The sequence below is a fragment of the Polistes fuscatus genome, unplaced genomic scaffold (assembly GCF_010416935.1).
Source record: "Polistes fuscatus isolate 324 unplaced genomic scaffold, CU_Pfus_HIC Scaffold8, whole genome shotgun sequence".
Lineage (NCBI taxonomy): Eukaryota > Metazoa > Arthropoda > Insecta > Hymenoptera > Vespidae > Polistes > Polistes fuscatus.
In genome coordinates, this window is record NW_025113162.1 from 8,753,768 (window position 1) to 8,770,543 (window position 16,776).

Here is a 16,776-nt window from a genome sequence, read left to right on the forward strand (position 1 = left end):
CGATCGGCTTGTCAACGTTACTTCTTATTATCGTTTACGAACTTTCGATACAGTTTCTTCCATCAAATTTGAGCTTGTATCTATTATGTAATTGTATGTATTTCTATACGTATGTACGTGTATGTGTACGTGTATGTATGCATGTATGTATCTCCCTAAGGCTATACTTTCGTTTTCGGATATTATATTAACGTTTCTTTTTTTTCTTTTTCATTATTCTTTTCATAGGATATGCGCGTTTCTTCCCCTTAAAGAAAACCCACCCTAATTATATAGGAGAAAGAGCGATCGTTGAAAAATTGCTACCTAAAATTCTAATGCACGCTGAGAAAAAAAAAAGATGATAATAATAATAATAAGAAGAAGAAGGAGGAAACGTCGATCTCGATTTAAACTTTCTTTAACGTCTGCTAAAATCCCATTGTCTCTAATCAAAATGGCGAATAGAATTTTTGTTTAATTTAATTTTTTTTTTCCCCCGGAAAAAGACGTAAATCTTAAATCGCACATTTTCGTTTATCGTAGGCACCTTATTTACATGAAATTTTATTCTCTTTTCGATCAACAAAAGAGAGAGACTATCCTTTATCGTAATCGATCGTAATAATAGGTATATCGTATCAAAAATGAATACGCGATATTGTTTATTTAATCATTCTCTGTCTCACTCGAGGATGGAGAAACCAAAGCCATGCCCGTGGAGGGTGCACTTTTATACATAAGCCGATAATTATGAAAATAATCGAAAAGTTATTTAAAATATTAAAAGAACATATTTTGATAGAATACGTTATTCTTCAGATTGCACGATTACATTAAATGTTTCTTTTTTTCTTAAGAGAATTTTTTCTGCTCGTTACTATAGAAAATTAAAATTATAAAATAATTCAAACGCAAATATATCTACGATTTAGGCCATTTTCATAATCACCGACTCATATTTTGCCTCGTGCATATCCTCCTTGTCCCGTAAATACAATAAAATTTAATGCCTATTTATATGTGAAAGAGATAAATACTATATATTATATAACATTTGTTATTCTTTCTTTTTTTCTTTCCATTCGATATCATACGTATGAATATAAGTAAGTACTTAGGTCGTAAAATTGATAAGAAAAGCAATCATTGGTATAAAGTATGACAACAATGGAATCAATCGTCGTACAAATGTATAATGCAACATTATGACTCTTATAAGCACGTATATACTTTGGAGAAATGCGTGCGAGTTTTATTTCATTTTTATATCGAGTAAATAATAATATAAACAAATATAATAAAACAAGAAATTTACTAGAAACAGTCAAATTTATATAGGCTTGCGCTTTTACAATTTACAACTTCCCTATGATAAGCTGAAGAAAAAAAAAAAACACAAACACATGCTAATTATAAATAATTTAATAAAAATGTAATAATTCTCTCTCTCTCTCTCTCGCACATGTTTGTACGTGCGCGTGTCGCCTATTACGATTTATGTTAGACTTAATGTTTAATCATTCACTATTTTCTAATTATTTTCAAATCAACAAAGAGCATAAATTATTTAACATTATCACGTGCGTTAATATACTGAATGTTCAACTCATGTCCTTGATTATATTGAAGAGAAGACTTGTTCCGTGGCAAGTTGTGAGCTAATATTACGCAATAGGCAATAGATTATTGTATAAACTAATGCAACACAGTCTAGTATTGTAGTATTGCAACGTTTCATATCTGCATTAATGTCAATCGACGAGTTTACAAACAATTTTTGGACAAAGAGTTGAACAGTCAATAATAATATTCATATATAAGATCATATTAAGAAAAATCAATATAAATTAATAAAAGAAATTCCCTGATTATATATATTTGAAAAACTAAAACACAACTTTCAACATTTGAAACGACCACTCAATCATACTATACACGCTACCGAAGACATATCTATCAACATTTTTTTTTTGTTTCAATTGCTTTAGAAATCCTTGCAATTATATACAAATACATAAATAATGCATGCTCCCGAATGATAAGTATTTTCTTATACAGATTAAACCTTAACTGGGGATGTGGTAATTAGCTTTTACAGAAATACAATCTGATTGGCCCCAACATTTAGATATTCATAAAATTGTTAAACATAGTTGTACAAAAATAGCATTGCCGTTTGTATGATTAGCTAGAATTATGAGGCCATAGGAAATCGAAATAAAATAAATGTAAATTTTATCGACGTAACGGAAACTTCCCTTTTCGTTAATTATAATTCATTTCATTCGTGCATAAATATATGTTTGGGCAGTGAAATCCTATTGACCTCACATCCCTGGTTAAAGTCAACCATAATTAAGCGTAGCAAGTTTGCTAACAGATATATAAAGTCTTGGAAACTAGAGGTTTCACTTAACATGAGGTAAAACTAATAATAAAATATAACGTGAAAAAACAACTGCTTTCGTTAAGCATTATAATATATCAACTAAATTTATACTTTCCTAAAGTCATGATGTAAAATGATATACAGTAGCGACACAGATAATAATAATTTAAAGCATGTGTAGGCTTCCACATTTCAACGTCATATCTGAGTGAATCTGCATTTAAAAGTGGGCGGATGTGATATTAGTAGAAAGAAGATACGACTGTATCTTCTATAGCTTTGAAAAAGAAAAAAAAAAGAAACCGTTCTACATCCTAATATTCTAGAAGATCTAAGGAATTCATTATTCTCTTATTCTTAAAAATGGAGTAAATGCAGAAAATTCCTGAATTACAAATACATATTCATATTATTTTTCAAGACGTGTTAATATCCCGCGCTAAATCCTTCAAAAGGATATATTTAAACATTTCTAAACTACGTATATAATATCTTTCCAAAAATGTGCTCTTAAAAGAAGAAAAATGTACTTTATCTCTAAAATTCTTGTACTAAGTACCTCAAAAAACAAAACAAAGCATACACATCGATAGAAATGTGTAATGTTTTGTAAGTAATTGAACTACATCTATTATCCATTAAATAATGATATATCTAAAACTCTCTCTGCCGTTACTATATTTCGCAAACCCTATTTTGTTAATTATGTAATATGCATTATACTATATCAGGCAGCAGTGGTTAGGTCATTTAAATATTTTGTTCATAGCACATTACCAAGTATAATGTTTTAATTAAATTATTCAAATATTCCCTTAACACCGATTAGATGCTCAAGGCAGTTTTAAGATCACACAGACCCAACGACTCGCATCAAAGAAGCCAACACAATGTGTCGCTATTGTATATTTTACTCTTCAATGTACTATAATTACTATATTACTAATTTACTAAGACATCTCTGCTTGCCAGAAATATCATCTCGTTGTTATTATGCACACTCACAAGATTATGTTACATCTATGCACACAGATATGTGTAAATGGACGATATATGAAAAGTTTAGCACGTGTACATAAATGTCATGTGATTGTGCGTTCATCAGTGAATACTCTGTACCTAATTTGCGCATTAATCTTATATGCAACCAACGTATCTTAAGTATATGTACTACACGAATAATGCACATAGTACAATAGTTAGCATTTGAATTACATTTTAAAGACAACAGAAACGTTGCATATATCGAAATGAATCTGATTGCACCTTTATAAATATTGATCTTTTAAAGTATTGGAGAATATATAATATCACCTAAAGTTTCGAAGGAATTGTCTACTTGATACACATCTGGGTCATATATTTAAGGAAGGCCACATTGAACTAGTCTAAAATATTATTTCCTATTATCTAAATCAATATTGATAAAATGTAGCCTAGATCGTTTATCCTATGGCGCAACTGAGTAACAGTCAATTATTAATCATTTGAGATGCTTGCATAGGAAGAATTTTGTTTGTATCGATTAAAAAATTCCATGAATTTAGAAAAGAAATACATGATTTCTACAATGACTGATAAAGAAAATCGGCATTATTTTCATTTTACTTTCTATAGTACCATCAAGTAAGCAAAGTTTACGTACAATTATGTGATGTACACTCGGACAATTAATTGTGCACATCAAAATACTCCATAAACACTCTTTATATTATAAGATATTAAGTATTGAATACACATTAAAAAACTATGGAGTTACAAACAACTTGTAAAAAGTTAATAGACTTAGCTTTCACAGATGTGAACTAATAAAAGTGGAAATATTCTCTCCCTTTAAGTTAACACACTTAGCTCTCCAGTAGCTTTTGTATTTAGTGCCATTCTAAGTTTTAAAGAGAAGATTATTAAAAAACATTTCCTATAAGCCATTGAAAAATCTTTGTGAATGCTAAATACATAAAAAGCTGTTATCAACCGATGTAGAAGCGAGAATTTTTATGAAATCTTTAATTATTATTAGAAAAATTGCTAGTACTAGCAGTTTTCTGATTTTCAATACGCTTTATCACAAGGACTGGATCAGTAGAAGTCTCAACGATTTTCTTCTCTAAATCCAAATCGCACAACAACGTGGCTTGCATTGCATTGTACATACCGCTTCTTGCATACCGAGATGCCTTTGTCAATTCATGAACACTGTTGGCCAGAGTTAATATATCTGAAAGCAGAAAAAATAGATCCCATAAATATACTATTTCCCATCAGTTATCTGCAAATGATTTTCCGTTTTCACATTAATACAAACTTTTAATATATTTATTACAATTTAATAGTACCAATACAAATGTAAGTTCAAGTATATCTCAAGATTTGGAAATTTGATAATAAAAAAGTACATTTTAAAAGGTTTTATTTATCTTTGATAAAAAAAAAAAGTTTCATTTGTTAAAAATTGAATAGATATATACAAAATTAAAATAATATTAATCATTTTCATAAAAAAAATTATTTATAAAATTTATATTCAATAAATTATGATGTACCTAAAAGTTAACATGCTATACTAAAAATTCATGATTCTTAATAATGTAAAGATATCGATTTATTCATAATTCTACTTGAACATATCAGAAATACCTAAAAAAATGAAAATAAACCTCTTTTTTTGATAACATGCTATGGAATTTTGTGCAGTGAGATACACAATACCTGAAAATAATCATCTTGAATATTACATCAATGATATTTTAATGATATTCACAATGATTTTCTTAATTATTTATATCTTACATTATTATATTGAAGACTTACATTAATTTTCTTTTTTTCTTTGAATATAAGGAGCATCGATTTTATGTACACAAGAAATTCATATTTTTTACTGTTTTTACATATTTCAAAAAATATGTTGTTCAAATAAAAGAGAATTAATAAAACAATATATACATAAATATATATATATATATATATATATATATTATTTGTGTGTTTATATATAATACACCATATATCGTAAACATAATATCAGGAAGATCTTTGGTGACTTTTGGTTTAGGCAAATTTACATATTTTGATCGCAACATGTATTACTAAAAGATACTATTAACAAACTACTACTGCTACATGGTAAGCTAATGCATTTTTTATAAGAATCATATAAATGTTATAGTACGATCATGACAAGTACAAGTATATTCTAAAGAATAAACTTTAAATAAAAATATATGTGATTTCTAAATGCAATGTTGCAGATATCTATCTTTTTCTTTTTTTATGTAAAAGTACTATATATCTACCACTAATTTATTTATACATATAAAGATATTCTCATTCAAACTATGTGAAATAAAATTTCATTTAATATCTCAGGCTATTCTTTGGATCTAATTTAAGAAAATTTGTCTACAAAAAATCTATTTCAAAGCACCCCAATTTTATCGAGATGTAAAGGGGTCATGGACTCGATATAGAATGTGTGATAAGAAGCAATTACTTAACAGGACACATATGTATCATCATCATCATCATCATCATCATATCATCATCATCAAAAACATACTCTGAATACAGACAGGATTATAAAAAAAAAATAAAATAAAAATAATTAAAATAAAAAAAAATATATGCCACTCACATAACCGTTGTGTCTGTGATCATCCGTATTATGTTTTTTGCTACACGGATCCGGGTAGCACTTGAATATTGATAGAACCATAACAATATCGAGTTACACCAATAGACACATGAGCGAGCTCCTTAGCGAAAGCAATGCTGTGCAATAATTCGTGTATTATATAACACAATATCATGGACAAAACAAATAAAAATATATCTTACCATTATCGTTATATACGAGAATGCAGTGAGGATTTTCTTTTTGACGTTTGGTAGCATTAGCGATCTCCTGCTTTCTACACTCTTGAACAAATTTGATTGCTTCTAGCCAATACTGCATTGCCTTGTGTATACGTTGATTCATTGAACTTCCACGCAAGCACTCCATCTGATAGAGAAAATGAATGCAATTATGTATTATTCATAGATAATTTAAGAAAAAGTTATCAAATATAATTATTTAATTGTGCACAAGTTTTCTTCATTTTCTCTCAAAAATGTCTTTAAACTAGAGAAGAGTTATTGTATTTTTATAATGAAATATATTTATAAAATAATTTAACAATTTTTTAATCTAGTACATGCAGCAAAAATCAATATAATTGTAGTATTTACTTTAGTTATAAACGTGATCACCCGGGCATGTTCTCGTAGATAATCAATAATTAGTCGATCTACTCTTGATGGATTTCCTTGTAGTCGTGGAATTGGTATATTATTTGCACTGGTTACTCTTTTTCCAGGAAACTGAGCAGCCAATCCAGCCTCGCATTTCTTTCTTTCTTTTTCTAATTGTTTAAATTGTTCATAAGTTTGTTCTAATCTAAGATGTAATATACTTGAGGGACCTGTACGTCTTGCTATGGGTATTACTGCCTTTAAGGTTGAGTCATGTTAAACTAGAGAGAGAGTTATTGTATTTTTATAATGAAATATATTTATAAAATAATTTAACAATTTTTTAATCTAGTACATGCAGCAAAAATTTAGTTATTAACGTGATCACCCGGGCATGTTCTCGTAGCTATATCAATAATTAGTCGATCTACTCTTGATGGATTTCCTTGTAGTCGTGGAATTGGTATATTATTGCACGGTTACTCTTTTTCCAGGAAACTGAGCCAGCCAATCCAGCCTCGCATTTCTTTCTTTCTTTTTCTAATTGTTTAAATTGTTCATAAGTTTGTTCTAATCTAAGATGTAATATACTTGAGGGACCTGTACGTCTTGCTATGGTATTACTGCCTTTAAGGTTGAGTCCTCCACCATATAAAACAGAATAAATAGGTGGAATAGGAAATGGAACAGGAACTGGCATCATTGGAGAAAATAATCCAGGTCTTCCAGTAGTCATGTTTGGTATTAGCGTTGAATTAAACATTATATCAGGTGGTGGAATATTAGATATATTTTGAACACTTGGAATTTGATGTTGTTTAACGACATAATTAAAAACATCTCTTCCAAGAGCAGAATCATTAATTTTATTGGTCAAGCGATTTCTTGATGTAAAAGCCACTTTATCAGATGAACCAAATGATTGCATTTTGTATGCAGGATTGGCATGAGATTGCTTTAAATCCTTGTGATACGGCGTAAAATTTTGCGACAAAGTTTTCAAGTTCTCCACATTCTTTGTAATGTTGTGTTGATAATTATGATATTCGTATTTAACTATTGCCTCATTCTCATCTCGCGGACTTATATTTTTTGGAAAACCGATAGAGGAGTAGATTTTTGTTTCGTTAGTCTTTGGCTTAGTATTTATAATTTTTAATAAATTATTATCAGTTCTATGGTCATAGTTACTACTAATGCAAATATTCTCATTTGTGTCTAAATCATTAATAGATGGCACAGTGTATTCATTAGTACAAGGAAAACAGTCAATTGGATGCTTATGGTTTTGGTCCACAGATCGTTCTAACTGATAATTAGATGTTTGTTGATGTAATAAGCAAACTTGTTCGTTATTCATAGTAACATTTCCAGTACTTAATCTAATAGGTTCATATAAATCTTTGTACTCTGCAATATTATTGTGTTGCGTATTATTTCCAAAACAATTCTGCAGAGTTATATCGCTAGATGTGAAATGCTGCAACGGAGAACTTGTTCCAAAAGAAGCATCCGTGTTAAGATTTATCATTGCCGAGCTTGGTCTATAAGTTTGATTATTTCCAGTCATATTGTACACATCGTGAGTCGCAACTGTAGGATTATCGTGTAAATTCAAAGGTGCGCTTGATCTAAAGTTATTATAGTATACTGCTTCATTCATAACAGCCAAATTTGGTGATTCTGAAGCTAAATTTAAAGCATCATTAAAATTTAAATCCGAATCGATAGACGATCTAATCCGTTGATAATTTGTTAGCGTATCTTGCGTAGTCACTGGAGTCATTAAAGTTTCTGGCCAACTAGAAGACTGTTTGGTATAATTTATTTCATCTGATGTCAATAAATTATTACAAACTGACGGGTTAGTTATACTACAGCAACTTTCATTGGTAGAGTGCACAGCATATTGATGAGAATTACTATTATATCCGCTTCCTATCATTCCACTAGTATACAAATTTCCTTGATCTGCTGTTATAACAGGTTGTTCCATACATCCGTTCAGACTTAACGTTCTTAACTCTTGACAAAGATTACTAGAATTTTGATCGATTATAGTTGAACTACAACTATTGTTCAGCAATTTGTTCAGCTGATAGTGATCATTACAATCAATGGCATCATTTTGGGAAATCTTTAAATTATCCTCCATTCTATCGGCATTGCAAAAATGAGGTAATGATAAAAACGGAAAACTGCTATTATAGCTACTGTTATACGTATGATCATTGATGGTAGAGTCATCGTCAAGAATTTTAGAAACTAAATCATTAACCATTGAATTGTTTAAATCTTGATTGTCTTCATCTTCCAAATTCATCTAAAAAAACAGATGACAAAGATTTTAAATCGTCGATATCTAAAATACAATGGGAAGTTCAAAAATATAGTGTGCCATTTTAATATAATTTGAATTAGTTTGTTATTTAAAATTATAAAGTCATTTCAATAATTAAAAATATAAATAATAAAATATTTAATATCTATAAAAAATAAGAAGACTATCTTTAGATTATCTCTTAATTAATATTACTCAATAAATAAAATGTTTAATTTTATATTAAAAATGATTTTCAATTTTGAACATAAATTATTATGAAGTGATGATGAAATAACTAGACAAAAAATAAAAAAAATAATTATATAAAAACTCGAATTGATACAATCTGAATAACTTAAATGATATGTTTCTTTAACTAGATTGTTCTAACAGAAGTAAACGGTACATTGTTTATTGCAAATGATTTTTAAATCTGAAACAATCGCGAAACTTTATCCTACAACGAATAAGGAGAATCGTATCGATGTATCATGTAACAAAGATAAACTTTTATTAATTAGAAAAGATTTAAATGAATGTCTAATTAAAATTTAAATAGTTCATCGAGTAATACTACGATTTTGAAAAAGAAATAAATGCAATAAAAATAGATTCTTCGAATTGTCATTCGTTATTCGTAGAGAACTAAAGTATCTCGATCGAAATGATTTGTTTCGCTGTAGCTAAGAAAAGTGTAAAAAGTCAAACTTCGCAATAGTGTCTCGATTTGTAAAGTTGAAAAAAGAATTTTTACCTTGTCAACACTGAAACGATTGTTGCTAATAATCGTAGCTACATCGTGCACCTCGGATAGAGCCATTTGTTAAAAAAACACTTTGATGATGAGCTCCTCTGCGCGTCATTACCCTTTCACTCATGCGGCTCCTGCCTGCCTATTGTATACGTTCTGAAAACACAATTTAGATTGCATTTCTATTCGCATAAAAAAGACGTTTACACATTCAGCATTGCGGGCCCGTATACATGGATTATACCCCGCGAACTACTTACTCTCACCTCTCACTTTTTATATAACGGTTTTCTTTCGTCCAATGATAACGGTTCGATCCTAGGGAATATCAGTTATTAAGCGAGAGACTAGTAAATTTCTTCCATAAAAAATTGCGCGCGAAAAAAAAGATCAAGTGATACAAATAAAACAAAGAAAACGAGTACGAAAAGAATGTTTTTAGAACGAAACTTAAAATCACTTAATTATATTAAAACTATGTACATGTATATATAAGTATATACATAATATATAAAGTAGATTGTTTTAAAATTGTTATTTGTTTAGTAAAAGAAAACGTTCTATTTCGTTTTTTTACATAATTATTATAAACGCAATGCCATTTTAATTTCATTTTTTTATCTTATATATATATAGATGAAGATTTTATGACATACAATAAAAATATACTCTTTGAAGTTATGGAATATATATTTAATTTGATTAACTATTTCCAAATAATTTAAAATTCAAATTTCAAATCGAATGAAAATCGTATGGTTGGTATTAACAGTTACGATTTACCTTATTATTTTCTTTTTAAATACTAATAGATAAATAAATATTACATGTTTAACACTATTAATATAACTATTTTAATTTTTAATGATTATTATATACTATTAAAGATATAATAAATATATTATTGTAACTTCGTTTGTTAAAAAAATAGAACTTCTTCAATGTCAGAAGTTTTAAAAAAAACAATCGATTTGGTTCGATATTTATAAACTTTGTATATAATTATTTGAATAAAAAAATCTTGTTTCAAACGATGCAATAATAATTTCTTATATATAAATGATAATAGGTAAAAGTATATACATATATATATAAATTTGTATATTAATAGGAATAATATAAAGTTAATTCGTTGGCAGCATCGAAAATAAAATTGAAGTCGTTTTCTACCTACTGTTTGTAAGTTTGTGGTTGGGTGCCGGCTGCCATCTTGGACCTCGCTCGTTTGAGAAGCCGGCCGCCCGTAAAAATCTCGAGTTTGTCAAGCTCACGCGGCCTCAGGAATCCCACACGCAACTTTCTTAATATTGCAACTAATTAGGAATCCTATTGCAGTAAAAAGAGTCAAAATTTGGACGCGGAATGCTTTAGGTGAGCCCGAAATAAGCTAACATCGGTTGTCCTACCGCGATGGCGTGTGATTTTCTTCATACATGTGTGTTCGTGTCTTATGCGTGTGCATGCCTCTACTCCATGCGCCGATAATAGAATATTTTTTACATTTCAATCATAATCCAAAAAAATAACCATCCGCACGTTTTTATTTGCCTATATATTCTTTAGTTTTATTTACTACAAATAATCTTACCAAATAGACATTTTTTAATAGAGAAACTCTAATAAGTATTTCAACCAAATATAAGGCTTATATATCTTATAATCAATAAGTATCTACATATACTTTACTTTGTTATTAGATACTGTTGCATTTCTTTTAATCAATTTTACTTTACTTCATAAAATACTTTCTTCTTCAAAAAAAATCTTTGCTTCTACTTAATTGTATATATTTTTCATCATAAGCGTAAACTTAAGATATTAATGAGAATCCTACGCTATTATTCTTATATTTATCTTATCCTTCGTTAATGCATGTTGTTAATTATATTCTATGGTTAATCAACCGATACACCATTTCTTAACACATTTTGCACATTGAATTAAACACTATCGACATACATTGGATCATTTAAAATTTTATACATAACGCATACGCATCTAATATATATATTTATATAAATAACATAGATACTAATAGAGTAATTTGACTAAGTTTTTAATAAGCTTAAGCATGTAGAATTTCAGCAATAATTATTGTGCACATTAACGCATAAGTTATTTTTCAATCAAGTAGTATTTCTTCAATTTGTATACAAGTTAATAGCCAAATATTGTTACGGCTTAGATGCCTTAGAACATTTTGATACTAAGTTTTAAAATTTGCTTAAAAAAATGCATTTTTGAATTACTTGTAATAATAATGGTCTATTGTCCTCATTGTGTTCTGTTGGTACAAAGTAATGAATATATGTTTTTATAAAAAATAATATACATTTTATACACAAATGTTCTATTTATATAATAAACAATTTAAAGCTTATATATCTATATATATAAATTATTTTATATTCATCCAAATATAAAGTTAAAATTTTTTTTGTCATATTTATTTGCTACCATTTTATTGCATGAATCCATAGTTCATTAAATTAGATTATATAAAATTATAATTAACTGTCTCATAGAACATATTATTTTCTTACAATTTGATCTAAAATTTGTAGTTTTATTTAATTATTTGTTCGTCATTTAGGTTTACTTTTGTTAGCACGTGCTTGTGGGTGGACAAGTGGAAAACTAAGATTAATTAGTAACAATAAGAATTCGGAAGTTGGTCAAGACAGTGCAACTGTCGATAAACCAAATAGAAACACACATATACTTGAGAAAATGGCATTACCAAGTAGAGCAAGAGTTTATGCAGAAGTGAATTCACACAAATCTAGAGACTATTGGGATTACGAATCATACGTTGTTGATTGGGGGTAAGTTATTAAATAATACTTAATATTTATACTCTTGAATCAATAATGACTTATAATCAAATGTAATAAACATAAGACGAGAAGTTAACTCAATGTAACGCATTTGTATTTTCTTTTCTTTCTATAGACAGCAAGATGATTATCAGTTAGTAAGAAAACTTGGCAGAGGAAAGTATAGTGAAGTATTTGAAGCCATAAATGTAACGACCACTGAAAAATGTGTTGTTAAGATCTTGAAGGTATCATAGATAATGTGCAATATGTTTTCTAATATAATATTAAAATATATTAATAATATAATATTATTAATTATAATATTTGTTTGTCGTTGTAGCCTGTAAAAAAGAAGAAAATAAAAAGGGAAATTAAAATCTTAGAAAATCTTAAAGGAGGGACCAACATAATTACACTCCAGGCAGTTGTTAAAGATCCAGTATCAAGGACGCCGGCACTGATTTTTGAGCATGTCAACAACACAGATTTCAAACAATTATACCAGACTCTAACAGACTACGACATAAGATACTACCTCTACGAATTATTAAAAGTGCGTGTATAATTAATTGCAATGGAACCAAATATCAATCCATGCAGAATCTTCGAGATTATTGTTTTGATAGATGTAGGTGTTTATGTAGGATCAAGAAAGAGCTCGACAAATACTTATTTCATATCTATATTTATTTATTATTTTTATTTTTTAAGATATGAATCTATAAGTATTACATTAAAAGAAAAACAATTAATAAATGTTTCAGTTTGTCCTCAGTTTTCAGTGTTCAAACTATGTCAAATATTTTAAATTTAGATAGATATTCAAATTAATTGTCTGAGAGATAAAATGTGAATATGAGATAAAAAGTAAATTATCAAGTAGCAACTTTATTTTTTAGTTAGTTATTCTGTTATAATATGTGCAAATTGCTATTTTAATTATTTTTTTTGTAACATTTCAAGTGTCTCTTGTGATAGTTTAGTTAAATATAGTATAATAAATACTTCGAAAAATCTAAAGAATATAATATAAGACTACGTAATAATATTTCGGAATATTGTGATTTTACGTAGGCATTGGACTACTGTCACAGCATGGGTATAATGCACAGAGATGTAAAACCGCACAATGTTATGATAGACCATGAAAACCGAAAATTGCGGTTAATTGATTGGGGCCTAGCAGAGTTTTATCATCCTGGGCAGGAATACAACGTTCGAGTAGCTTCACGCTATTTTAAGGGCCCAGAACTTCTTGTAGATTATCAGGTGGGTTACTATAATTAATATCAACTTTATGATTTTCTTTAAAATTATTTTAAGTTTATATGTCAGCTTTTTTTTATGTCATGGGTGACCAACGTGGCAGTCAACGTGTTCATTTTTCATATTATATTACACATATATGCATATATAAAATGAGAAATATTATTTTTGTTTTTAGATGTATGACTACTCCCTAGATATGTGGTCGTTGGGTTGTATGCTCGCGAGTATGATTTTTAGAAAAGAACCATTCTTTCATGGACATGACAATTACGACCAACTAGTTAGAATCGCAAAAGTTCTTGGAACTGAAGAACTATTGGAATATCTTGATAAATATCATATCGAATTAGATCCTCGTTTTAATGACATATTAGGAAGGCACTCGCGTAAGCGTTGGGAACGTTTCGTGCATTCGGAAAATCAACACTTAGTTTCACCTGAAAGTCTTGATTTTCTCGACAAGCTATTGCGTTATGACCATTTTGAAAGACTCACGGCACGTGAGGCTATGGACCATCCTTATTTTTGTAAGTAAATTAAACGAACAAAAAGTAACTATATGAAAAATATTAATACTTCATTACAAGCTAATTCGTATATTATCCGAAAATTAGCAGAATGAAATATTTATATATTGTATTTTAATTTATAGTTCCCATAATAAAAGAACAGGGTCGATTAAATATGGTATCATCATCACCTACTCCCATGGCAGGCTCATTGCCTGTAGGTGAGTAGCAACCTAGGTAAATGTCACACAAATTTCAACTATTTTTATTCATATGTTAAGAAATGAAAATCTTTTATATATCCTATCCATACCTAACATATATATATACCTTTTTATTTTTTAAATATATAAAATACATAATATTTTCTCTTATTGTAATTTATGATCTTGTAATATTAATAGAAATATTTCTGAATTTTCCGTAACTACTTCCAGGTGGAAAATTGTAGACACCATTCTATTTATATCATACGATAAAAACAAAATGTGTATATGAATAGTAAAAGAAATGATAGGAATACCAATATTAACAACTAAGAGGAATGTTGGAATATATAAGAATACAATATAGTTGTTACGTTTAATCTTATTTTAAGAATATTATATTAAGAGATAAAATTGTTAACTCTTTGAGAAATAATTGTAATTAAATACGAATTCAAACTAATCACTTGTAGATTTAAGTACGACATTCCTTTAAAAAATCATGTTTTTATTAGTATTCCTATGTTAATAACAATTGTAAAGATCGATATATATATACAATTTCAAAACTTTACTACCATTTTTGCATGTATTGATACCTTGTATTAATTACTGTTTTCCATAAGATCTCTTTTTAAATTGATTTGTATATATAAATATGTAAATTATATTCATATATGCACATATATATCATGATGTATGTGTGCGTGTATTTAGTTAATTTCACTTTTTTTCGTTAATACCCATAAAAATCCTGTTATATCTTTCATTGGGTTAAAATAATTCAAACATCTATTACTCAAATAAATTTGCTAATTAGAAGGTCGTTGCAGATGACCGTAGCATGACTGTGAACAGCTTACCAGTTCATGGAACAAATGGATCGGGAGGTATGGACGGAGTTACAAGTGGGGTTCTGATGCCCTTGGAAGAACTGCGTCCACTTTAATAAGTTCAGTATTTCTGAACTATACACTAACTCCCAGTCTACATCCTAATACAACACAGCAACAGCAGATATATTGTATCGTCAACTACATATTCCTCTGCACCACAATCATTCTGGTTTGTAACAACGGCTTCATCGATCCCGTCATTAAGACTGAGATATCTCACATTGCCCATTACTCTTTGAAAGATCTGTAAAAAAAAAAAAAAAAAAAAAAAACCAAAAAAAAAAGAGAGAAAAAAAGAAACGACAACAAGAACATTTAAAAAATTATTCGATATTCACAATGTACGTAAGTAGAAGTTCGCGAAGTAAAAAAAGGTTTACAGTACGAAAATCTAATATAAATAAGATACATGTCCAGTACAGATTGGCCCGGGCTGTATGTGATATCAAATACAAAAGAATGTATTATTTTTTCCATTCTGTAATTGCCCCATACTGTATTATATTTTTTAACGTTGCTGTTATCGCATTTGTGTCGAGTCTATGACGCATAAGGAAATGCGCGTAGATAATAATTTTATTTAAAAAAGAAAAAGGGGTGGTCACGTTAATGCTGACACATGGACGTCTTATAGTGGCAGAAATATGAGACGACAACCACATACATACACATTCATACACAGTTTTTTCACACGCTCACACTTATACGCGTACCTTAGGCCATTCGGTTTAGTACTTTTAACGATGATAAAAATGTTCGTTTATATCTGATACCACAATGATAGTTGAATAAAATGTTTGTTATAGCCAAGTACTCTTTGTGCTCTGTGAATACCTGTGCATCCAGCAGTAGATGCTACCGACGCTGGTCGGCCATCACATTATTCTACAAGAATTAGGAAACCATCAATTTGGAAGTGCAATGTAAGATAAATTCGACACATAGAGATCTCTCAACAATTAACCGATTATGTACGTTTCGTCGTGGTCTTTCTCTTTTTCGTATTTGACTAAAGATGATGATTTTCTTTGGCCTCTTTTTTTTTTTTTTATTCTTGGGATATCACCAAAAGTCAAAAATAGATTCATCAGAAGATTAGAATTCCTCGTGATAACATGCATGCTATTATTTAGTTCAAGCAAATACACAGGTACTTTTACCAAAAACAACTTGGCATGAGATAGCGCCTGACAGAACTTCTTTTACATACTATCAATATACGTAATTAGATCACATCCCCCAACATGGCATTATATATGTATGTGTATACTTGTACATTTGGCGCGTTTGGTCCGTCTTTTAAAAACATAATTTTACATTATTGATTTTTTTTTAATCATCTAGCCGACTGTCATGTAAACCGATATCACGTGATTATCCTATGAATATATGAAAGAAA

At 28.9% G+C, this 16,776-nt stretch overlaps 2 protein-coding genes across 5 annotated transcripts; one reads left to right on the forward strand and one right to left on the reverse strand.

The window, feature by feature from the left end:
* Window positions 1-4,369: 4,369 nt before the first annotated feature.
* On the reverse strand, window positions 4,370-9,932 carry LOC122525059 (meiosis-specific coiled-coil domain-containing protein MEIOC-like). Its single transcript, XM_043647623.1, has 5 exons — window positions 9,682-9,932; window positions 7,205-8,927; window positions 6,602-6,834; window positions 6,209-6,374; window positions 4,370-4,589 (listed from the first exon to the last, which is right to left on the reverse strand). Exons 1-5 carry the CDS (start codon window positions 9,745-9,747, stop codon window positions 4,378-4,380), a joined length of 2,400 nt encoding a protein of 799 aa, XP_043503558.1. The 5' UTR covers window positions 9,748-9,932; the 3' UTR covers window positions 4,370-4,377.
* A 924-nt stretch (window positions 9,933-10,856) lies between these two features.
* Window positions 10,857-16,187, forward strand: LOC122525054 (casein kinase II subunit alpha). Of its 4 annotated transcripts, none has more exons than XM_043647615.1 (8): window positions 10,857-11,049; window positions 12,272-12,503; window positions 12,631-12,742; window positions 12,838-13,050; window positions 13,572-13,766; window positions 13,942-14,293; window positions 14,419-14,496; window positions 15,315-16,187. In XM_043647615.1, the coding sequence occupies exons 2-8, from the start codon at window positions 12,409-12,411 to the stop codon at window positions 15,428-15,430; spliced, it is 1,161 nt and encodes a 386-aa protein (XP_043503550.1). In that variant the 5' UTR covers window positions 10,857-11,049; window positions 12,272-12,408; the 3' UTR covers window positions 15,431-16,187. The 4 variants fall into 4 exon arrangements, with proteins under 4 accessions (XP_043503550.1, XP_043503553.1, XP_043503552.1 ...); XM_043647618.1 differs by having other exon boundaries at window positions 14,419-14,512; window positions 15,315-15,400; XM_043647617.1 differs by lacking the exon at window positions 15,315-16,187 and adding an exon at window positions 14,713-15,055 and having other exon boundaries at window positions 14,419-14,512.
* The last annotated feature ends 589 nt before the right edge of the window (window positions 16,188-16,776 follow it).